Source organism: Temnothorax longispinosus, chromosome 5 (assembly GCF_030848805.1).
Source record: "Temnothorax longispinosus isolate EJ_2023e chromosome 5, Tlon_JGU_v1, whole genome shotgun sequence".
NCBI classification, from domain to species: Eukaryota; Metazoa; Arthropoda; class Insecta; order Hymenoptera; family Formicidae; genus Temnothorax; species Temnothorax longispinosus.
The window spans coordinates 19,136,775-19,161,897 of NC_092362.1; the positions used below are offsets into that span (position 1 = coordinate 19,136,775).

The 25,123-nt window shown below is 40.3% G+C and overlaps 2 protein-coding genes across 12 annotated transcripts in view; one reads left to right on the plus strand and one right to left on the minus strand.

The window, feature by feature from the left end:
* The first annotated feature begins 132 nt into the window (after positions 1–132).
* On the plus strand, positions 133–6,911 carry LOC139812670 (uncharacterized). 9 transcript variants are annotated; one of them, XM_071777691.1, is made up of 10 exons: positions 133–646; positions 741–877; positions 997–1,145; positions 2,078–2,207; positions 2,390–2,486; positions 3,136–3,243; positions 3,826–3,866; positions 3,998–4,042; positions 4,808–4,964; positions 5,145–6,911. In XM_071777691.1, the coding sequence occupies exons 2-10, from the start codon at positions 861–863 to the stop codon at positions 5,328–5,330; spliced, it is 930 nt and encodes a 309-aa protein (XP_071633792.1). In that variant the 5' UTR covers positions 133–646; positions 741–860; the 3' UTR covers positions 5,331–6,911. The 9 variants fall into 9 exon arrangements, with proteins under 9 accessions (XP_071633792.1, XP_071633788.1, XP_071633789.1 ...); XM_071777687.1 differs by having other exon boundaries at positions 134–646; positions 2,360–2,486; XM_071777688.1 differs by having other exon boundaries at positions 134–562; positions 2,360–2,486.
* A 305-nt stretch (positions 6,912–7,216) lies between these two features.
* LOC139812666 (dual specificity protein phosphatase 10) overlaps positions 7,217–25,123 on the minus strand; it is a 29,186-nt gene continuing 11,279 nt past the window's right edge. For all 3 annotated transcript variants that reach the window (XM_071777683.1, XM_071777682.1, XM_071777681.1), the window contains exons 3-4: positions 15,035–15,463; positions 7,217–12,271 (exon numbers count right to left, since the gene is read on the minus strand). In XM_071777683.1, coding sequence (XP_071633784.1) covers positions 11,892–12,271; positions 15,035–15,463 — 809 coding nt within the window. In that variant the 3' untranslated portion in view covers positions 7,217–11,891. The remainder of the gene's footprint in view (positions 12,272–15,034; positions 15,464–25,123) is intronic.

Consider the following 25,123-nt stretch of genomic DNA (forward strand, 5'->3'; position numbering starts at 1 on the left):
TCGCTCTACGTTTCTCTCAGTCCTCGCGCCCGCTCTCGATTCACCTAATGTCTATGGCCGCACGATTCGCTGCGCTTTCTGAACGCAGTTCCCACTTCCCATTCCCACTCTCCCAGCCGTCTGTCACCTGACGTACGTATACTACGCATCGTGCTCACGCCAGAGGTGGGGGCGGCCTAGCGCAGTGAGTCAAGTGAGTGAACAACAGTGAACAACCGAGTCGACGAGCGAAGAGAGCCAGCACACTGCTAGCGGTTACTGGCGATCAGCAGCGAGTCCCGTGGCGATTCCGCGGATTCCCCAAGGAACGAACGGCGTACCTGCAGCGCCGACGACGACGGTGCCGCGGCTGTTGCCAAGGCGGCTTCCACGATCATTCCGATCTGCCTGCCTGCCGCACGCGAACACGACGATCGATACACGCCGATCTCGCGGCTACGCTTCAGCTATGCGCCCGTCCCGGCCGATGTTTATGGTCGTCGTTCACGTCGACTGACAGCTGTCAATCCCACATTCGGAGTCGCCCGTGAGTCACCGGATCGGCAGCCGAGGGTCAGCTCAGGTGATCCCCTCGATTATCTCGTTCCCGATTGCGGGTTTCGCCTACCTACCTGCGCACGTCGCGCGTCTTTCTTCACGTATCTTGGTTCGTTTTTTTTTGTTCTTTCATTCTTTCGCGATCTTGATTTTTTTTTTCCAAAGCTCTCCTCTCGACTTCTCTTCCTCTCCCTTTTTCTCAGACGAGTCCTACGAGACAGTAGCATAGATCGAGCGCTATTAAAGCTTCCACGGACCACCTGCACGAGGACGGTATCAACCCCCGCGCAGGTATCGCACGTCACGACCTACCCTTTGTTCAGATGTCCAGGTATTTTTTGTAAGGACCCATTTTTATTTTGTTCTCTTTCTCGTTCTCTTTGCACGACACGCACTCTGCCCGCTCCCGTGAGCGCGCGCGATGAACGTGTATCACTGCCGAGTTGTTTTGCGTTGCAGCGATATCACCGGCATGGCGTCCAGCTCCGTCAGCCAGGAGGACTTCGACAACGACTTCGAGTTGACGTCCAGGAGACCCAGGATTAGAACCGCTAGGACCAGAGTGGTCCCGGCGAGGACAGGAGATGTGTCTTCCATAAGCTTTCAAAGTACGTGGTTGCAAAAGTGTTTGCGAGTGTGCAACTTGAGATTCTTGGATTGTCAGCCTTCGCTCGTTTTAAGCTTGAACCTGAAGCAGACAGAGGATAATGAATTAGGGCCAAATGTAATCTTTGATTAAACTCACTCTTCGTCTCTTTCTACCTGTTTCTCTTAGAAAGAGACAAAGAATGAGTTTAATCGAAGGTTGCAGTTAATTGACATTGGTGAAACTGGGCCTTAGAGTGAGAACTTTGAAACTCGGTGAAAATTAGGAGACTATGACAATTTTGTAAATTCAAAGGCTTTTTGTACAAAGAATTATTGCAAAAGATGGTTGCAGTCGAGAAAACATAATTTTTTGAACGTTTATCTTGAAGCTTCTACAAATAAAGATGATAAACAATAAATGAATTTAAAGCTAATAAACTAATATTTTTATAAAATATGATATAATTTTTGAAAACTTAAATTACGTATTCAAAAATCAGATATTACAAATATCTGTTCTTAATGTATGTGTTTGTGTATTTCGTAAGGAAACGAACCCGAAAATTGATGAAACTTTACATATGTAGGGGAGGTAAATAGATAAGGGTTAGTTTCACCTGTTGGAATCGTTTTTGGGCCACAACTAAAAATTTATAAATTCCTCTATTTCCCCCTCTTCCCCTACACATGTGTAAAGTTTCATCAACATCAGGATTTTCGGAGAGGTTTTTGTGTTAGTAATATAAAAGACAATATTATAGGTGCATTAAGAAATTTATAAAATTGTTTAAAAATATTAATGTGATAAATAGAAATATATTATTTTACGCGTATATAAGTAATATGATCTAGCACCTAATAATGATATGAATTAAAAAGAGAATTCATGTCGATCAGAAGTTAATGGTATAATCTTATCAACCTAATTGCCTCCGATGCCTTTCATTTACAGAGAATACAACCGATGTGGAGGAATCGCAAGGCGTTTATGACGCAAGCTCCAACCCCGTGCTTCCGACCGAGCACGAAAACCCGCAGAGCAAGCCCATAATAAGGAAGCAGGATAAGCGCGTGACCGGCCGGTATGTAAATCGCGATCGCATGCGCTTACGAAGCTGATAGAAAACCATAGAGAAACTTATTGTCGCGCTTGGAGTGTCCATTAGCCAACAGCATCTTTGATGCACGGAACTTTACGTAATTGCCTAATATACTTTCTGGATTCTGGTTCTAGTGTCTTTAGTGTCGTATCCTGTTTGCACAGGCCAACGCATATAAACAAGGGAAAGCAGCAACGCGATCGACGGAAACTGCGAGAAAAACGCCGTAGCACAGGGGTCGTGCATTTACCGTCGACAGAGGTTCGCCATTGTTACCGTCAATCAACCCATAAGTAACCGTTCGAATTAAATTTATAACGGAAATTATAGTATAATAATGCGACTTCTAGAATTTAAAAAAAAATATTCGGTCTTCAAAATCATTGAATTATAAAACTGCGGATTTGCGAATTATTGAATTTCTGGACATACGCGTTGTTGAAACCATGCATCTTACAATCTTGCGTTTCTAGGTTTTTAAAGTTTTGAAATCTTTTTTTTATTCCTAGATTTTTACACAAACACACACACACACACAGTTCTGATGCGTTTTCTATCTTGAATCTTTCAAATTCTAGTTTTTTAGCATTTTAGCTAAAGTAATCGACAATTAAAATTGAGTAAAATGGATTGCTACTCTTTCCTTTTTTTGCCACAAAGCTTTTGATAAGGAGAAATAAATTTCATGTGAACAAAAAGAAGATCTTAAAATAGAAATCTCAACATCACAATTTTTCGAGTATTTTGATAGTTACAATCATAAAAATGTTAATTAAAATTAATACGATAAAATTTTTCATGAAATGCTAAGCTTGGCAGCTTTACTTGTGGGATATAGCTCACTTTATTCTTGAATGTTTAAGTGTTGTAAAAATGTCTCGGACATTTGGTAAAATGCGTAATTTCTCAGAGCACTGGAGGTAGTACGGGGGAAGACGAGGAAGAGCTTAGTGGCACTTGCCTTGAAACTAAGCACAACACGCATCACAATGAATTTCTTGATCACGAATTGATAGAAGTAAGTGCAGTCAATTCCACTTTTTACTTTTTATGCAGAATGTTCCGACAAATGCGTACGCTGGAAAAGATTCGTATAAGAAGACCGAAATTAGTTTACACGCAGCTTATGTTGTACATTTTTTTATAGTAGTCTCGAAAGTTGAGAGAAAGAGAGAGATTTAAGTTTTATATTTTATATTCTCTTCTATGTATATACCCACATATATATGATGCATAATTACGAACGTAGGATACAGTCGGAATTTGTTATCAGAACAGAAATTAGAATTATTCATTTTATGTGTCATCGGCTACAAAAAAATCTAGAAAATAATCATTAACTGTAATTTTCTATCTTTTAATTGAAGTAATTTTAATTTATTATTTATTATTGCGATCAAAATTACACGAAGTTTCAATGAAGTTCAAACTTTTAAACATGCCTTCGAACGTTTAATTAATGACTCTTTCTTAAAACTAAGGATATACATAATGATGCATGATAAGCAAAAAGAAATGTTAAAATAGTAGCAAGCTTAGAACTCTTGTTATCGCAAAGTTGATATTTTTAAGCAGTTACTTATAAATTTGCATTTTGCAGGAGCGGAACGCCAGAATATACACACAAAGGCGAAACAAAAGGTATCTCACCCACATTCACATGTAATTAATGACAGTGGGAAATAAGGATAATGGGAAACAAGTATTTTTTTGTCATGGAGCCAGTAACTATCTTTGACCGTCTTTTTTAACGAATCACAACTGCTTTCTAGGCACTACTGTACTTCATACAGGTCATGTATAGTAAGGCACAGTTGGTAAGTGCACATCATATCGGAGGAACTACGATTAGGCACGACCTGTACGAAGTACGATAGAGCTAGTAGAATCTCTCTCTTGATTATCGATTAACAAATTACTTAATCCATTACGTTTTCCGAAACCTACGTACATTCCCAAATAACTGATAACACTCAATGTAATGGTCACATTATGAAGTAATTAATAACAATGAAGTTCGAATATGAAAGACTTGTTGCAATACAAAGGATATAATATGCGAAATAGTTGAGCCGTTTAAAACAAAAAAATTTAGTATAATTAGCCTAATATTTTCTCTGACTAATAAAAAATTTGGATAATCTGCCAATATTATTTTTATTATTACAATAATTAAAGAATAATTACTCGTGTTTTCTTATATCAATATCATAAATTAAAAATAATAAAATTTTGAAAAATATGATTGTAATGACTAAAACGAAGAACAGAATATTAAGTCACGAAAAAATTAATGAGATTTTCCTTCAGAAGTAATGCTTCTTGCTTGTAAAATCTACCTTTTGGTTTAGTATACCAATGCAGTAAGATTTTTTATTAACAACATATATTTGTACCGCAATTGAAATAGTAGTGACTAGTGATTACATTTGTGCAATATTCTTTGTACCTGCATCGATGGTCGTGCCTAATGCGATTTATAAATGGCATAATATACATAATACTAATGGAAACCAATAATCAATTATCTGTGCGATAAGCGAAACGTGATTTACATGCGATCGTTGACGTCTGCGTTTTAGTCACTCTGATTTGGAGGCCGACGACGAAGAGTTCGATTCTCTCAATCAATCCGACAGCATTAATCAATCGGACCACGGCAATCACGAGCCGCAGACGTCTGTCAATGCGACTGTCAGACCAAGATTGCCGACGCCAACGGGCGACAACCCGCACGAAGTGAGTCATTAATAAATTAGACAAAATATGCTCAATTATGCGTAGTCTAAAATTGAGTTAATTTTTAACGAAAGAAAGACTGAAATTTTATTACAATAGGAAACGAATCTATTTTCTATTGGTATATATTAAGTAATGGTACAACTTGACAATGATAATCAAATATAATGCGGTTTATAGCTGATCGAACGAGCGCAAGAGGAAAACAGGAGGCTGCTATCCCTTCTGGAAGATCGGGACCATAAAATAATGGCGCTCGAGGCTCGCCTTTTAAAGCAACAGCACGAGTTGACCCTGGAACGAGACCGACTTCGCGAGGAAAATGCCACGTTGATTCGCGCGATGGCGGCGTTAGCCAGCAACTAATCCTCTTCATGTAATAAAGATCACGCCTTCTTGGCTCTTTGCTCCTTACAATAATCGCCGAGCTGCAGGATGAGCCATAAGTCGCGCACCGCGTTGATCTCTTAATCATTACTGTGTATATTATTCTTTTCGTATTTGCAAAAAAAAAAAAACAGAATACGATTCACTCGGCCTATGGAAATCTAATTTTTGCATTGTATCCCAAATTTCGATTGTTGGGAGATAAATGTGACAGCCGCAGGCTAAACGACTGAAAATCCGGTATTGCGTTAACTATTTTATTATTGTTGATATTGTGATATATATACATATATTTTTATGTAATATAGAATGCAAAATGATCGAAGAATGATCAATGATTTCTCTATTGAGTGTTAAACCAATAGAATTTTTTTTTACATTTGGATTTTCGGACAATTATTAAATTCAAATTATTAAGGTAAAAATTGTACCTTGCACTAAATATCTTGATTACTTTTGTGATATATTGTGTGCTTTCTCTTACTCAATATGAGATCAGTGTGAAGGCTGAGTTAATCCTTTTTCTCCCAAGTTTTTTTTTAAAGCTGTTTTTATGCAAAAATCTGCGAGATTTATATTAATTTTCAAAGGATAAGGGCTAAAAGGAAAATGGTACATCTTTTTATCTTGCTTTTTCTTTTTTTCCTATCGGTGGCTATGAAGCTAAGATAAACTGAAAATCACTCATTATGTTAATTCTTACTTTTTTTTTAATGAAAGGCTGAGAATTTACTAAAATATATAAGCGAATTAGCTCGTAACGAAAGAAACTTAGATTGATAGTGATAAGAGTTTAGATATTCAGTTTAATAAAACTAAAAGGATATTTCACATTGCATTCGTGATAATTAATTTTCTGTATTCCTCTGATGCATGATTTATGGATCATCCTAAGCAATAAGGAAGACATACCTAAGTAGTAAGTGAATCTACCTTTAGTGCGTATTGCAAATTGAGTCATTATAAATAAACAGATAATTCTCTAATCACAGTGTTAGCTGCGGAAAGTATAAATATACGTTTTTGCAAGCTGCAACGCAAGTTACATTTTGTAAAAAGCAATAGCAATCCGCCACCTTGTAAAGATATTATTGTGACAATTGAATCTGTCCTCACTCGCAGAGCTTTGGTCGCAGGCACAGATCGCACGTTTATTGTCGATATATTTGCTATTTGCTATTGCCGATTAATTGCCGTTTTTTTTTGTTTCACTGTGTTCCAATCGAGCAGATACATTGAAATCACGTGAAAGTGCCGATTATGACGTAAGCGACTTAATCCGTTTTCTATTGTAATAATGTAAGAATGGACGTTCTATGTAAGTTTTATACTTGCAATACACGATAATGTAATATTATGAATCATTTTATTATTTTATTACTATTAATATTATTATTATTATACGCGAACCGTACAAAATTCTGTATATATAGACACACAGATGATTGTAGCGATTAATCGATGCATTTGATTAGAAAGACGTCCCCGCGACAAACTTGTGCACTACGCGGGATGATGTAACAATGTGTAAAATTGTTTGAAGAAAGACTTTTATTGTCAGCCGTTCAATGATTTACTCTATTCCAGGCCTCATTCCTTTCGACATATTAAAGACAACTAGACGTCTTATAGAAGTTTGTTTGAAGAAAAGTTTCTTGCATTTGCTTTTCTCTATGCTCATTTAAAGACAACTAGACGTCTTATAGAAGTTCGTTTGAAGAAAAGTTTCTTGCATTTGCTTTTCTCTATGCTCATTGATATAATCATTCTGCGTGAATTATTTCTTTTCAAATTTATATTGTGTGATTTAAAGTGAGATAAGATGGAATAGAAAAGAATCTGTAGCATTGAAACAAGCCCCAATATGAACCGGCAAAAAGAGTTTGCATTTTTTATTCATAAAATAACTAAATAAATTTTTAATATAATACAATACTTGCACGCACATACGCAATATAGTTACATCTTTACGCTATGTTTCCTAATCACTACGTAGCTGTACATTACAAATCGTTGGGATCCGATCATACACTTGGGGTCTCCCACCTTCAAATCCATTTTCTCATACGTCTGCCCTTTGTTCTTATCCTTTCGAAATGTACGCTTTGATCCCTCGAGGATCCGTTTGTCTTATTATAGCAACTTATTCCGCTAAAAGACCCCGGAAATAGTTCGACCCGTAAAGCTTCACGACCGACGTGATTTTCCAAAATGTTGTATAAAACTTTGTTAAAATACTTCATGTCGCATTTAAAGAGAAATATATCGATTGGTTGATTCGCAAGAAGATACTTTCAAAAGGCGCAAACATCTCGAAAGGGCAAGCGACCCTTCGCAGGCACCCTTTAACAATAAAAAGATACGACGACGTGCAATAAATAATTGCAATTTGATTGCTTACGCGTAGAAGCGTATCCATTTAATTGTGAGAGACTGTTCTTCGAGACTGACATTAAATAATTTCTAAAACCATTTCTAAAGCCATTTCGAGAAACAACAATTTTAATTAACAGTTAATGCAAAAATGTCAATTGGATTTAAAAGACTAAATAAAATTTAAGTAAAATTTACGAATAAATAAGATATGTAATAAAAAAAAAGAAAAATGAATGAAACTGGAAGTTAAATCAGATTAAAACGAAAAACTCTTGTTGCTAAAAAAAAATTACATTTCGAGCTTTCCCGACGAGTAGAAAGGTAAAATAAGCGAAAATATTAACGAGTGCACTTTTTATTCAAAATCTGATTTATCCTCCAGAGTTCCATTCATTCGTTACAACGAGCCTCAAGGGGAAACGAATCGCGTTTCGAAGGCCAAATTAATTGACCACTGGCTGATCAATTAACCATTTTGATTACGCTGCCCTTTGATTAATGAAAAGCGCCATGATTTATCGCAAGTCGTCGTATTAGTTATTGCCGGTGTCTCGATAAAACACATACACACACTTTGTGATGCAACAGGTACTACGCTTCTATATCAACCCTCTCCTCTCTCCGCTCTCGATCGCTGGCAAGGTAACTAATCGTTTAATTGTCTACACCGTGCGCCTCTACGACTATTTTTTTTCAGTTCTCTGTCGTTTATCGCAAGGCAACGCTTCGCTGATATGTACCGTTTTGTTTCAAGATTGAATTAATTAACCGAATTCGTCGTCGTAGACAAAATCTTAAGGAACTTGGTTCTTTCTTCACCTTCCCCCCCGTCGTTCGCAACTCCTTCTCCCGCGATTCGCGATATTAGCTTCATCACGAAGTTATTGTCTCGGCTGTAATTAAGTCGTTAACAAGGCGCCATCGCGACCGCGTGATATTTCGGTTAGTCGAACCGCGAGATCGTTGTTTGCACGGCGGTAATTCTCGTCTACGTTGCAAACCGCAGCTGTAAAAGCTGACGCACCTCGCTTTGGAACACTCGCTTGCGTCGTGTTTTTTTGGTTGTATCTTTAAGAGCGATTTTGTCTGGATAAATGTGCATGGAGCGCTCATGTACAAATCCAACTACAACTAAGATCCTCCGATTCCTAATCCTTGCAAAAAAAAAATATATTCCTTGTGTCTTATCGTCTAATAATTACATACATTTTGCGCAATTACACGACCATTAACTCTCCCCGTTACCGTAAACTACAAGAGCATCTTCGCGCTTCGTGTGTCTCGCCTCATTCGCATCATCGTACATATCATCATCCCAACAAACGACTAGATCACGATGGTTGGACCTCAACCAGATCCTTAAATGCTAAGGGAGCTTAACGAACTAAGCTATTCTCAGTGAACGATATATTATTATTTCTCCTTTATCAAATATCAACGCAATTGTGTGCCGCAATCGAAATGCAGACGCACATGCGAACTCCCCCGCTCTTGGTTATAATAGTTTCGATCGATTCGCTTTATTGTACCTATATATTCTTCTCTCCTGTCGTCTTAGCGCTCTCTCTCTCTTTCTCCCTCACCATCGTTTTTTAATTTATCTGGATGTATTAACTAAGTGCTAATGATCGTTCCAATTTTATTTAATGAACAGTTCCTTTCTTCCACAGAAGACCCACCATTAAATTAACATTCCGTTTTACGTGATGCTGATGCACAGGGTGTCTCGAGAGAAGAAGTACACCATAGATCGAGTATACGTATTTGCCTACAGATAGAATCGACAATTTTCTTTAGAGAAATATATAATAAACCATCAACCTGCATTTATTGGCTGATCTTTAATGTTAAATAAAACGGCGTTTTTAAGATAAAAATCCTCATCTTCATATCTTCATATCATTGGAAAATATCCACACAGTATAGAAAAATATTTATTTAAAAGATTGCAACATTATACATTTTGTGCAATGCTACTGCCTCGTTCGGATTTTGCATTTCCATCATCTCTACGATATTTTTGGAAGCTTGTTCTATAATATGCAATTAAAAAGCTTAATGCTGAATACGACCATGAATAGGCAAATACTTATGAACGATTTTATCAGTAGCACAATTGCACGTTCTCGAAAAAAAAAAACTTTACTTTCTTCGCTCATAATCGCGTACGTTTCATTTTTTATTAAATACATTTCATTCTAAATAAAAGCTTTTGAAAATAGTACAAAATAATCCTCTATTTGTCCACACAAAATAAAATGCCGGCTAAAAACAAACTATAATACTATAAAAATACGTAATATCTCTCCCGAAATATTGTTTTTGCATCGGAAGAGACAACTCAATCAAATTCCGAACGTGCAGCCGTGTCCACTATCATAACATTTAACGTTTATCGATTTCACGCTAATCGATCTCACATTGAAAATTAATTAAATTGTTGCCGCTCTCATTAATGTGACTTAACAGAAAATACATCGTACCGAAAATAAAAATTACCTGAGATGAGACTCTATTACTGCGAAAACATATTTCTGTTAATTGAACGACTAGAATGTCGATATTTCTGTCCTCGTGACACCCCGTACATGTTGAGTCGACGATTATCTTCTCCATACAGAAAATAATTCTACTAAAAATTCATGCCTGACTTGCGGGAAGTCAATTGAGAGGCAAGCGTCCGGTTTTATTGATTAAAAGTTGAAAAAAGTATTATGTCCAGTAGGAAGATCAAAGAACATGGGTTTCACCAATTTTGATTTACTTTTTGTGCGTGCTATATTGACTTAAACTGCCTTTTCATGTTAATGAAAAGATTGGACTTTCGAAGTTTAAAGATGTAAGATGTAAGATGTTTAAAGTGTCGCGTAAGATCAGTGAGGCTAACTAATTTGGAAATAATTATGTACATACTGTTAACTTTTATATTAACATGTGCTCAAACTGTGAAATGTATATATGTCTAATGTTAAATAATATCTCAATAATAGAAACTTATAGGTCTCTAATAATCGATATTATTCATCAATCTCAAAATTATGAGAATAAATTTTCAATGTTTTGTCCGGAGTTTCATTTCCATGTTATAAGCTGCCTATAATTAATCATTGGAACAATTACTTCCGCCGATATTTCGTATCTTCCTCCCTCGCTTCCTCTTACATAAACAATGTCAGACGACAGTCAACCGTTTAATGAGAAGCTCGTAGGCGAGCATTCTGCATGTTTTCACTTGCCTCTCTATCGACTCGACCAGGCGTATTATGGAACACTGTGTGTCGTAAGTACAAGTTATGTTCACCGTTCGCGCGAACGTCACTCGAAAATAAATAATCGCGACGCGCTGCTGCTCGTTATCGAAGCTGGAAGCGAGCGTGCTCGAATTCTTCTCACGTGAAATACGCTCCCTGCCACTTTACGCCTCTCCGCAGTGGAGAATATCCCTGTAACTATCTTTTTTTTTTCCTGGATATACGTATGAAGAAGTTACATCGCATTCGTAACGTTTCGAGCTGATTTATTATTGCATGTAGGACATATGGACTAATTTCTGTATGTGGCACTAATAAGGAATAATAATTTAATCATCCATAGAGATAAATCATCTTTCGTAAAAATACGACGTGTCTTCTTCACACATTTGTGTCCCTTCGAGTCCCTTAATAAGTCGCGATTTGTCAGTTCGGCAGTTTGACTTCACCATTTTTAATTGAATGGTCGTCCCGAAGGCACAGAATCCGGGGGAAAAACGTACTAATTCTTAAAAAAAGACTTAAGAGCCAATAATTTCTAGGCTGAAGAGCCTGAGGTGAAAAACTCGACAAGTCAAATGTCGTGTGACGCGAAGATTGGAAAAACCGAAAATTCCGCAGATCCGCATTCCGGGATTTCGTGAAAAAGAACGCCGTGTGCATCATTGTTCCTGCTTGCAGAATCTTCGTACGGTTGAATCCGGTATCTTCAGACGATCTCGGCGATCCAATCCCGCGAACTACGTTTTTATTCGTCCAGGTTTGTCGCGTAGAGGCGCAGGAAGGACGTCGACATTCACTTTTAGTGATCTCTCAGGATATGTTTGCGTCTTTGCGGCACCGACGCCGTCGCCGACGATCCGGTACTCTCGAAAGAGACCGGAAGAAGAAGATACGAGAGAGGTGCCCGGTCTCAGACGCTACAGCCGGAGGTGACTACCTCCTCGCTGTTAGGCTGATGACTCCACCTGCACTGATGACAACTGCCCGTCGTCGTCGCTGCCGTCGACGACGTCGTCGTCGTCGTTGACGTTGCCGTCGCCGTCGTGGGCTCCTCCGGCGCGGAGTTGGCGACGTCACCGGACGCCCGTAGGCCCTGCTCGAGCTCCAACAGCTGACCCATGAAGTTCAGGTTCGGACTGATGATCGGACGCGCGTTTTTCACCAGTTTGTACGCCTCCACCATCGACAGGCCTTTGTGCCGCATTATGTAAGCGATCGCGATTGTTGCGCTGCGCGACACACCAGCTTGACAGTGCACCAGCACGCTGCTTCCAGCCTTCCGCGCTTCCTCTGGAACAGGAGACAAATTGCGAGATAAATGCGTGTTTCGTTTCTTTTTTACAGTAGTGATGATGAAAAGTTATTCAACGATCGAAGGGAAAACTATCACTTTTCAATTACGATAAGAAAATACCTGCTCTAATTTATTCTTAATTTAATAATAATCTCAAATTTCGTAAAAAGTCAACAGAAAGATGCACGAAAAAACGGCAGCATATTTTGTAGTTATTGAATTTAATTTCTTTTCAATATACAAAATAAAATTTTGGTAATATTTTTAAATGTCTTATTGCTCCGTAATCATTCAAGAACTACGTTGTGATTAAAAACATATATTCAATGCTGATCTACGAGACTGTAGATCACTCTACTGCAGCGTGCAGAAAATATGCGTTTGCTTGTATTTAGTTCGAAATCTTCTTTGTAACACTGAAACAAGGATTTCAAGATTCACGCTTTGTACGACGCGTACTTTAGAAAAATATGAACAAGTCGAGCTCGTAAATGTTGAAACGAAACAGTCGTGAAACCCGAACGACCGACTCGGGTTATGCAATATATGGGGGATGCTATCGTATCGTATCGCCAGCGTGAGTCACTGCATCGCCCGGATCCTATGCAGACTATGCAAACGTTCTATCGCACGCTGCGAGAGAATTCGACTACGTGACTGCGTGGGACAAGTTGATCGCATCTTTCGGAAGATAGCTTTAATCGTGCGCTTCAAGACATATCTTAATACTAGACCTTATTAATTCGTATACTTTTAAATCGATCATGATAAAAGAAGAAAAAAGATATCGTGCACTGAGAAGACGCACGACGCGGAGAAATTGCAAGTCTGGCCAATAAAAAAGGAGGAAAAATAAATACATACACGCTTACATAACTTACTAAATCTTAAGAATAATGTGAACATTTTTAAGCCGATCATAATAAAAATGGAAAGAAATATCTTTTATGTTCTTTACTGAAAAAATGCATAACGCGGAGAAATTACAAGTCTAGCCGATAAAAAAGGAAGAAACATAAATAAGTACACTCAAATATCTTATTAAACCTTAATAATAATCTAAACACTTCTAAATCGATTCAAATAATAGAGGAAAAAATTTTTGTTACGTTTTTTATCGAAAAGATGCAAGGTACGAAAAAATTACAAATATCTTGAATAATTGAAAATATCTTGTTAATCTTAATAATTTAAACATTTTCAAGTTCGTAATAAAAGAAGAAAAAAGATATTCTTTATCTACAGCGAAGACGCGTGGAAAAAAATTGCAAGTCTCGACAGAAAAAAGGAAAAAAAAGATAGCTACTCGGCATCGTCGAATTTGTGATTAAGCGAATCGCGATGCGTGAAGGAATGAGTTTCTCGAAAGTAAACTTCAGGATCGGGTGCCACAACGACGACAGGGTGCGGAGTCGGTTTATTCAACCGGCATTCCACCAGTTGCACGCTCGGGAGGAGGCCCGTTTCCCTCCATCCCTCTGTCTCTCTCTCTCTCTCTCTCTCTCTCTCTCTCTCTCTCTCTCTCTCTCTCTCACTCTCCCTTTCGTCCCTTTTCGAGCCCTTACAACCGCCACGCACGACTGCTACCCTGCTTTTCCCTTCCACGCGTAATTCCCCTCCCTCTCACGTCTCCTCTCCTCTCGCAGATGCGCGGTGCGCTCGTAGAATAGTGCGTGAAGAACGCGCGAGAGAAGGAGTTCGACGACGTCAAGGATGAAGGAGGAGAGAGAAAACGCAGGGTCAAAGGGTGAAGGGGGAAGTCTCTTACGTTTCAAGCGCGCGCGCGCGCGCGCGCATGACTCATGCCTTCATGAATGGAAGGTTCTTCTGGTCTCCTGCTGTTCGGGCGCTCTGGTTCAATGGTCCACCGGAAACGCCTGGTTACACCCTGTTTCCGTCCATGGGCTCGCTACTACTTGCCGCGAAATAACGGAATGAACGCAACGGAGCGACCGGAAGAAGAACGGCAGGAAGCGTGCCGCCGGCGTAATCGTGGAAATTACGTTCAACCGACGATCATCGTGTCGGATATCGAGAACCAAAGATTGGCGTGTCGACTTTGAATTATTTCGTTGTTGTTGCGAAATTGTGTTCAAGGGAAAGAGGGATGTTTCTAAACAATTAGCAGAAGACAGTTCTCTCGACAACATTTTTCAAATTTTGAATAAAGAGCCTGTTACTTTTAGAAAGCTGCACAGACGACGGCAACGTAAAATAATACCCGATGTTCTGCCATTGTTCTAAAAAGGCAGTCCCTCGTTTAATCCTCTCGACAACATTTTTCAAATTGTGAATAAAGAGCCTGTTACTTTTAGAAAGCTGCACAGACGGCGACAATGTAAAAATAATACCCGATGTTCTACCATTGTTCTAAAAAGGCAGTCCCTCGTTTAACCCGGGAACTAACGCCTGGGGTGATTTTTACATCCCAGTATCGAAAAAATGAAGCTCACGTCAACAGTAATTTTAATATGCTTCTTTCGTTTTTTAAATATTTTTTGTTTCTCTTTAATTTTTTAAGAAAATGTTGAGTAAATCTATATACATATTGTCCCCAAATACTAATAAATTATAAAACAATAAACAATATATAAATAATAACGATGACTTTGAATGGGGGTGTAAAAATCACTCCAGGTGACCATTTATAAAAAAAAATCAGGTACCCGTTTCCGGATTAAACCTGGCTCTTATTTAAACTCTTCCATGATCTCTCCGACAATACAAAAGGGAGAAAAACTTGAAGCAAAAGCACTCACCGATGAAATCGAACGCTTCCTCGAAGTACTGCTTGAGGTTCTGATGGCCGGAGTCCGAGGCGGGTATCTGCCTGTACGTGATACCCCGTTCCTCGTGGTAGCCGGGCAGCTGCGATGTGACGTTCAGCACCCGGGTGGCGCCGAGGGCGCGCAGTAGCTGCAGATCGGCGGCGTCCCGGCCGTTACCGAGGTAAAGGAACGGCAGCACGCGGGACGCCGGGTGGCTGTCGATGTCGGCCGGCTGCGGGGTCGGCGGGCCGGAGATGCTCAGCACGGGACAACCCGGTCCAGGACTCGTGCAGCCGCTCACCGTCGTCGTCGACGGATCGGCGACGGCGGCGGCGGCAGCGGCAGCGGCGGCCGCGCCGTTCGGCAGTAGCGTGTCCTCGCATAGGTCTCGATGCCGCTTGTGGAACTCCCGGTGTCCACCTGAAACATTCGGTAATTAATTAATAAGAAAAATGTTGATATTTTATGTATATACATTATTATTAAGGTCAGTCTACAATGAGTCGTTAGTCGTTAGTCAGATGTCGGAAGAGAGTCCAGAAGAAATAGTCATAAGCGTATCGTAAGGCAATCGGAAGTCTGTAATCGGTGATCGTAAGAGATGGTCAATCGCTTACGATCGCCGATTACAGACTTCCGATCGCCTTACGATACGCTTATGACTTTTTCCGATTCTCTTCCGACATCTGACTGTAACGACTAACGACTCATTGTAGACTGGCCATTAATCCTAAGATGTGATAAATGTAAGAGAAAATGCCAGACGATATCTTTTAATTTTCTGTTTAACGTTTAAATTCTGTTAGTCCCGCGAGTAGCTCGTCGTCGAAGACAATTCCATGATTAGATTAATTTGCACGAAGCGAAAATTAACGCCGACCGAACAAAGCCGGGGCGTACCTGCTTTCGAACGTATACATATATGAAACGTACACAACGCTTGCCGTCGATAAACAATGAGTACATGGTCGGTCGCGATTCTATATCTGTTAGAAACACTGGGAGAAACGTCGCTGAGCCAGCTTATTGATTAACTCGGATATATACGTCCCGCGTGTTCCGAAATAATTATAACTCGCGCAACGATCTCATCCTCTATTTACAGGCTACTTTGTGGATCGTTATAGATTCTCGTTTGGAGAATCATCATTTGTGATATGCGAATTTTTACAAATATAGATGTTTTTCCTCTTCGTAAGAAATATTGGAGGTATAATGTCACGCCACATCAATCTTACCTCGCGTCATTAATTTGACATTATCTCGCGAGCGTTTTAGTTTAATCACTCATTTGTATGTTTGGAAAGGTGGGCACGATATCTCTAAACCATTCTATATGTAGGTCAAGGTAAATATTTAATGAATGATCGATCAGGCAAATTAATTTATTTATAACTTGGATTATAAACGCGGATCGTGACACAATATTTCGCCTACATCTAAGAAATAAAAAATCTTGAAGATCTCAAAAATATAAGAGATTTTAGAAATTTGGTCATTGCGCTTGTGTAAGATCAAGGATTCGGAATCCTAGAAATGTGGAGCATCTGGAAGAGAATCTAAGGATACGAGAAGCGATCGGACTTCAGAAACCTAAAAACACGAAGATCCGAAATTCAATTATCTCACGATCAAGCAGCCGAAGCATTCGAGCAGAATTCGAAGCCTCGAACGGATTTAGGGAAGCGATAAATTTTCGAAAGGATCTCTGAAAACGGTTATCTCGCGAATGAAGGCTCTCCGCGATCAACGAACGCGGAGAAAGAGATCTACGTTGCCAGTTGTTGCGTACACCGCGATTAATAGTAGCGTAATTATCTCTGAATGTTTCCTGGAATGTTAATTCATAAAACGGCTCAGCTCGCGTCTTCTGTATCTCGAGGAGATGAGATCTCTCGGAGATGAGATCTCTCGGAAACCCGAAGAGACTTCTCGGAATGCCCCGTACATATATTTGTATCATTGGAAAATAAAAAGCGCTAGGGTCTCGTGGAGATTCCTGCTCTACGATTTACGTAAGCGACAATTGTGAGAGAAGTCGCAGAAGCCGGGACCCAAGACGAATCTCAGAGGGTGAGGGCCGTCGTCTGAGGACGACCGGTTCGCGACAGTCCAGCGTTGGGGGATGAGGGGTGGGATATTCCGCGACGGCGCGGGGAAAAAATGGGCGGAAAGGAAGAAACGGACGGGGAATCCGAGAATAAACAGACGGCGGATAAAAATAAAGGAACGCCGTGAACGCGAAAAGGAGAGAGAAGGCGAGGAAGAAATGTGGGCTAAAAGTGTCTTCCTCTCCTGACCTGCGGCTGCTAAGGCCTGGCCTGGCTCAACGATGACTCACTCGTTAGCCCCCTCTCGTCCTCTCTGTCCCCCTCTCCCCCCCCCCCCGGGTCGGTTGGCTCTCTCGCGAAGCGGCCACCAACCCCAAACTGTCGTCGCCAATCATTATTCCAACGTTGGCAAAGCTCCTTTCCGATTTCAAATCCAGCTCGTGACAGTACGTGAGTAATACTGTGCAAAACGGTCTGTGTTTTGAAACGAATTTCCGGAAAATTCTCGAAATTGGAAGAAAGGCTTCGCCGATCGTTGCTCCGATTTTGGCAAAAGTTGTTTGATTTCAATGATCTCTGATCGAGTATCGTCACGAAATATGAATTATCTCACGAGTAATGAAACACCATCTTTGGAAAATAATCATTTAAAAGAACAATGTACATTTAATTTCTATTCCGCGACTTCCATATTGGTCTCGTTTCCATACATCTGGCTTTCGCTGATCTATTTTTCATGCTACGGTGCCACGCACTATTAATACTGTGCACATTCCTTGTGCAATTTCTGCAATGCAATAAAACAAATCGCTCATAGATTAAATTATCAAACCTATTTTGTCATAATAATTATAGGCTTTATTTAATAAAGTTCGAGAAGAGTTAGTGTTATATTAACTTCTAAAAAATGCCAGCTGTTGGAAATGAGACGTCTGCGAAGCACAATCTCTTTATCAAATCTTTAGCGACTCCAACATTTGTTGCGAGTAATAGGCGATGATATATTCCATAAAAGTGAGAAAGCAAGAATTCAGTGCCGACTACTATATTGTTGTAAAAAGTACGGACTTGAAAAGGAAGTTGAACCGAATACGAAGATTATGAACGGTCAAAGTGTGAAGAGATAATGCACGAGAGCCGCAATGATCGTTGCGGAAAAACCGAATGTGGGTTACTTTTATTTAGGTCGGCATCGCGATCGAGAGATGGTGGTGCGATTTACACGTTGTGCGATCGCGCAACGGTCGTCGCACCCGATGGAAATCCTGTTACTCAAACACCATCACGTTCTCGAAGCAAGGATCTGCAGCGACAGCGTTTCGTATACGCGGCAACGAGAACTGTTTACAGCTTGTGGAATCCACGTTTTTGCTGATACCGAGAATTTTTGCGGATTATATTTACGATCGCGTATCGAAAAGGGAAGCGTGCCGAGCACGACCGCGGCGTGAGAAATCTCGACGAAAGCAGAAGTAATCGAATGTTTGCACCGAGTATTGCAAAATTGCCGGCGTTGCATTAAACAAAGTTGGAGAAAAGAACGCGATTAACTTGATTATCGAGCTGCGCGCAAGGAAGAATTGAGGGATCTTTGTTAACGGAAATCCTTCGCTAGCTTCGGCGGAAGTTCAATTTGCGAAAATGATACTTTTCTGTGTTTATGTTTCGTACAAAGATAGAAAAGAAAATATATGACTTAAAAGATAATATATGACTCCGTCTAATTTCTAAGAAGCCGTCACTGAAATAATTTGAGAATCGTGCAAAAGGAAGCAACGTAAAATGGGACGATCAATGATTTTCTGTAGTCATATAATGTAAACGAATTAATGCATGCAGCATTTCACGATTAATAATATAAATTTACAGCAAAATTGGTTAAATAATATAAATTATTTTCTACGAATTCCATATATATTTAAACATAGCAACGTTTTACTTTTTATAACTTGTAGTTTGAATAGTTTAACTTGAAAATAATTAAGTTCATAACAAGATTTGTGCCATCGAATTTTCCCTAAGGAAAACCGAGCTCTAATTTGTCAAGGACGGTTAGAAGGAATTAAAAACAGCTTAAAAGGAAAAGAACAAGTTAGCGGGATAATCCAGCGTGCATACGTATCAAAGAGAAGATTTCTTCAAGAAGAATTACGTGTCTACGGGCAAAACGACCAAATCTTTTGTGTGTGCATGAGCGTTAAAATGCAAAGTTACACATATAATATTTTAAAGATTTATACATGCAGGAACGTCGGAATTTAAAGAGCTGTTTGATCATGAAAATCGTGAAAATCTCGTGATTTCTGGATCTGAATTCCATCTCCTTAACGCTTGAAATTCTAACGCCAGTTTTGCCTGTAAATATTATACGGAAAATACAATATTCTAAAACTGGTATATAACTTGCTGTAAAATATCTGCTAGCTCAACCGATACATTCTTTTTTTCTTTACCTAGAAAGACCAAGACAAAATAATACCTACATTCTTTCTGATCAGGTATGACATCATCGAGACGATGATTCAGGAATACGAAGCCGAAATAGTGATCGCTTAATAATAACAATCGAGGAGACGGATGGACAAACTTGACGGTGAACGCGGTGAACAAAAACCGCCGTTTAATCAGTCAGACGATCAACAATCCCAAAAGTTACTCAGACACTGACGTAATTTTACACTCATGTTTTTATTTACCGCAAGTCCCCGAGGGACTTCCCCGTCGCGATGATGTCACTAACGCGCGCATAAGTATCTATAGGTATGTGCGCGTTGAAAAAAAAAATTATATATTTATCAGAAAGTAAGAGAAGAAGCTCGTATATAAAACTTTGAAGGGGATCGATTTAACTTACTCCAAGAATCGAGATTCTCGAACGGCACCAGTCGGAGCACGAGGCAAGGTGCGCCCTTCCTGATCCTCATGACGTTTAAAATTAATCCTGAACGCAGATCCTAATCCTCTTCCCGCGGCCCGTACCGGTCTCACCGCGCCATTTGACACAGAATTTCGCGAAACGGAGACAATCCTCGCGCTACCCCAGGGGCACGGCCAAGCCGGAGACGCGCGAGATATCTTTTTACTTCTTTTTCTGTTATATTTATTTTCTTTTTTTTCCTTCGGCGCTCCGCTTCGTTTCGTCGGAGCCACGAGGCGCGAATCGTGACGGCACCACGATTGGCGGGAGACTGCGGGCTGAACGGCACGAGAGAGTTTACATGAGGCCCCAGGTCGTGCTGGGATGAGTCACCGCGCGGCGCGCCGATTGGCCGGCCGCCGCCGTGACGTTCGTGAATCGTGGCCCGAGCGTTTCCGAGCGTATACGCGACGTGACGGCGAGCGTGTTACGGCGATTCTTTACGCGTGCCGCGCGGCCGCGGCCGCGCGGCGATGCGGCCGGTTGATTCTTTCATGCACCGATATATACCGGGTGGCGCGCCGAATACCGCGCCGCGCCGCCACCCGTTTTTGCGTCCTGTCTCTTGCGCGCGTCTCGCCTTTTTGACGTCTCAAATTTTGCGAAAGAGTTATTTTTCACGGGGGGAAAAGATAACGGTTGATGGCAATGTGTAAAATTTCGTTTATCGGTTTTATTTCGAAGTCTCCTATAGATTCTTTCCTGCTTCACAAACGTCTTTTGCCACCGAATGATTAAAATGTTGCGACACATTCTCGTCATCGGATCTCAATGTCGTAGGTTGAATCAGATAATCGGATGCGTTCGGATTAAGCCTGCGGATTCAGGCTCCGGGAACGAATGATCTAAAGGTCTAAACATCGCGGGAGATCTACGCATGGAAATTCCTTCGATGCCAATGACTAACCCGCTTAGAGCGAAACGTTTATTATGCTTCCGACAAAGCGTCATCCTGCTCTATTCTTTTTATCGCGATTTCAAGGTCTTCCGCGAGACGACTGGATCGGGGCGCGCGATCAAGGATCCGTATAGGATCGCGTCATTGCGTATACGCGAAGTGACGTCGCGCGGCGCGGCGCGGCTCCGGAGTGGAATTCGTAAAACCTTTCCGGCACTGTGCATGTTTCATGCAAGTGACACGCGGTATATATTTAGATTCTCGAATCCAGATTCCCCGGGACCTCTCGGAAAGAGCGTGCGAATCTTGGTATTCTTCCCTAATTACTCCCTAATTACTTGACATTCTTCCCTAATTCGGTTCTCGTCTCTCTTGATATCAAAAGAATTAACTTGTATAAGAATTGTATAATTAATCCTCTAATGGCAAGATGGTTTTTCAGAACATATTTAATAATAGACAAAGCCGTGGGTCGCGTCCGACCCCAAACCTTACCATTAGAAAGTTGATTTACATGCCTTTTGAAGAGATGATCAAATTTTCAAACTCCACGAGCTTTCACGGTCTTTAGATCTTTAACAGTCTCGTCTTTCGAGACCTCGGGACTACTCTGGGATATTCGGACTCTTGGGATTTTTCCATTCTCGGGTTCTCAAGTTCACGGATGCACGGATTCTAAATGTCTGGAGTATAGTTTAACGAGAGCCGGAAAACATGCACTATAGCGATATTCTATTACCGAGAAGTTTCGTTTCGTCCGTTTCGATTTTTCCTCATCGGTGAATTATTCGCTAAGATTAAATTTTGAATATTGCAATGTAACACAGAGCTCTTTTACGGGCTTAATGTGTGCCTTTGCAAATTATTGAAATTAAATCTGATTTCTATATCCATGCATACACATTGATAAGGATTTGTTGATCTTTAATACTTCAATTTGTAGTTACTGTTGTTAAATGGAATAAAAAATTTTACAATAAATCTATATATTTAAGATTTCAATAAATAAATAACTGTCAATGCTATTTAATAAATAAATAGCTAATCTATATCAATTTATTAAGTAAATAACTACATATGATAGCTATATCAATTTAATAAGCTATAAATAGCTATAAATCTATATTTAATAAACTGAGGTACAAGTATTTGAAACCTAAAGGATCGATAATCTTGTTATAGCCTTTAAGAAGCCAGGAGTTTCTAATTTAAAAACTTTTTAAATCTCAAGCACTTAGATTTCAATTTTAGATACACGGACCCGCAGTAAAATTATTTATTCTAAGTCAAACAGCAGACGCTAATTAGTTCAGACATCACTCCTTTCGAGTGACCAATCCTGGATTTCGCGAATTATTTTAAACGCGAGAAAGTGCAATGCATGACAAAATTAACAGACCCGACGCTCAGCCAACTTGTGCATTTGTTTTCACGACTATGCACTAAAATACGGCGAACGTGAAGCGAGTGCCAATTCATTATTACACCAAGGAATGACGTACAATTCCCCAGAGATAAGATCTGCGTAGTATCTACGCAGATACATGGGTAGAGAGAGAGAGAGAGAGAGAGAGAGAGAGAGAGAGAGAGAGAGAGAGAGAGAGAGAGAGAGAGAGAGAGAGAGAGAGAGAGAATGAGAGCGGGGAGAAGATTGCGATATATGAATCACTGATGTTCAATAAAAATTTTGTTTACAGTATACTGTTTACAACGTGACGAGCGTGCGTCTAGAATCGATTACGGATCGATGTCGATTTTTCAGCTACCGTATTATCGCGCCACGCATTTTTCCATTGCAAATCATTATGCAATCACTCGAAGATTTAATTAATGACTAAGCAGGTCGAGTATTTTTTTTATATGCAGACAAATGACTCGGTAGAGACTCGGGATTTCTTTGAAAACGGCTTGAACATTTTTTTCCTTTCTCCCTCTTCCATGCAAATTCTTATCCGACAGCGTTTAACATATATACGACGTAGTTGCGACTGAAAGTGAGTCAATATCGATGCGATAGATGGATACCTATGTAATACATAAGATGTGTCAAATCGGAAGCGTATATGCGCGCAGCAACGTAACAATATATCGCCGTACACGCATCATAGGCGTAACAACAACAATAAAGTAACAGCTCCGCGAATGTCCGCGCGTCACGCGTGGCAAGGATATAAGTACGCCAAGAAGACGTATCCGAGCACGCTAACGTAACTAACGCGATCATAAACGCGCATGTTTTTTTGCGGCCGCGGAGAAGGCACGTGTGCGCCTTTACGATCACGACGTGGAGGAGGGTTAAACGTGCGTCTCTCTTTCCGCGAGAGATGATGAGAATTTTCCCCACGTTCCTCCCGCGACTCTGCCAATCGTTTTCAATCGCACGTCATTCGATGACCAATGGAAGGACGCGTGTCGAACATATGCTCGTAAATGTCGTTGATATCGACGCCCGATGCGGTTGAGCGTGACTCACTGTCGGAGCACTACGCGCGACCCTGAGTTACGGATTGCCGTATTATCGTCCGCGTTCGATCAACGCAGTCACTAACTATCTTTCGAACGCCATCGACTCTCACCCTTCGCTCCGCGACGACACCGCATTCTCACATAAAGCGCGCTGTTGTTAAGGCCCTCCTTTGTGGCCACGAGTTACGATGTCAGAGGAGAGAAACGAATGTAAAGTTCCGCCCGCAGAAATTTTAACGCTGGAGGATAAAAATCCGCGTGGAAACTGAACTCTTTGAAATTATCTTTTATTCATTGGCGTTAAAAGAAAATATTCGAAATGAGAAAATTATTGTCGGTTTTAAAAGACCTAATCTAATGGAGATCTTTCGAGGTACATATTTCTCTCATTTTCAAAGAGCCCGAAGTGATTTTTTAAATCGTATTGTGTAACTATCACTGTTATAAGTAAGCTTCCTAAACAAGCTTTTTTGATGAATAGCAATATTATCATTTTCTTAGTCAATATGCCTTTTTCACTTCGTAAATCTTTCAGTCGCGTAAAAGAGTCACGGTGCGGTCTCGCTTCGTGTGCACTTGGCGCGAGACACTACCGCGTCTCTTGATAGTAAATGGAGGATATCTCCGAGGTTTTCCTTTTGTCTATGCCTTCCTTAATCATCTTGGTTTTGCTTCCTTCCAGAACAATTGTATAGACAAGAGGAAATGCGGGTAACCTAGCTAGAACGTCCTGCGTGTCTCATTTGAGAAAAGATCCAGAAAACAATGCTTCTCCAACAGAGATAAGTATTTCAGTTTATCCGTTTAAAAAAATCTAGATGCACAAAGTGTTCTATAATTCTTTCTAAAATAAAAATTAAATTTTAATCACAATGTTAAAAAGTTATTACATCCCAATTTCTTCCAGAATATCTCGACAAAGTGTTTGGATCTTTCTTATTAAAAATGTCTTAGATATTAGAACTTATTCATTCTAATCTTCTGAATTCTACACTCCCATTAGATTCTAATCTCGTTAGATTTTAATTTCCCCAGAAAATCGAAGAATTTAATGGCTTCGTCAAAATTCTAAAGCCTTCAAAATCCGAGTCTGCTCTTATAAAAGCATTTGTAAATTCTTTCTCCGGAACCCTCAGATTTTAAAATCCTCTTAGCCTTCGAGGTCGTTCGATTCCAAACTAGGACATTCGTTTCTTTTTTCTGTGATCAGTAAACCCCCAGATTTATGCGACGTATTTTTCCGCGAATTTCCAAAGTATGACGCAAGTGTATATATTGTCACTGGCGCATCGGACTAAGACCTATCGATGATTGCTATGACTAAGCGTACGTGTTTGCAATTAGTCGTCCGAATTCGGGAAGTATACTATACGCTTTCAAGAACGTTAACCGGCGTAAAGAGGCTGACGTCACCTAATCGCCAATTGTAGGCGTTACGGCAATAAAATCGGAATATATTCTCGTTCACGGTGCACGGACGATATTGTCATTAATACACCTAATCGGCCACTCCGCTATCTCGTCCAGTTGTGGACTTGATATACGGACAAAGAAAGTTCGTCCAGATAAATCACAGGCAAGTCACGGCGATTATAACTCAAGTCAAACGCCGGCACGAGACTCGGATCAATAATTTTCCACGACTTCACGGGCAATCTGACTAATGGCGATTATTGCCGCAGGCGTAAAATCGTGGACGGTTCCGGAGAGGAGGAGGGTGGCGGGGCGCGGGCGTCCGAGGGGTGAAT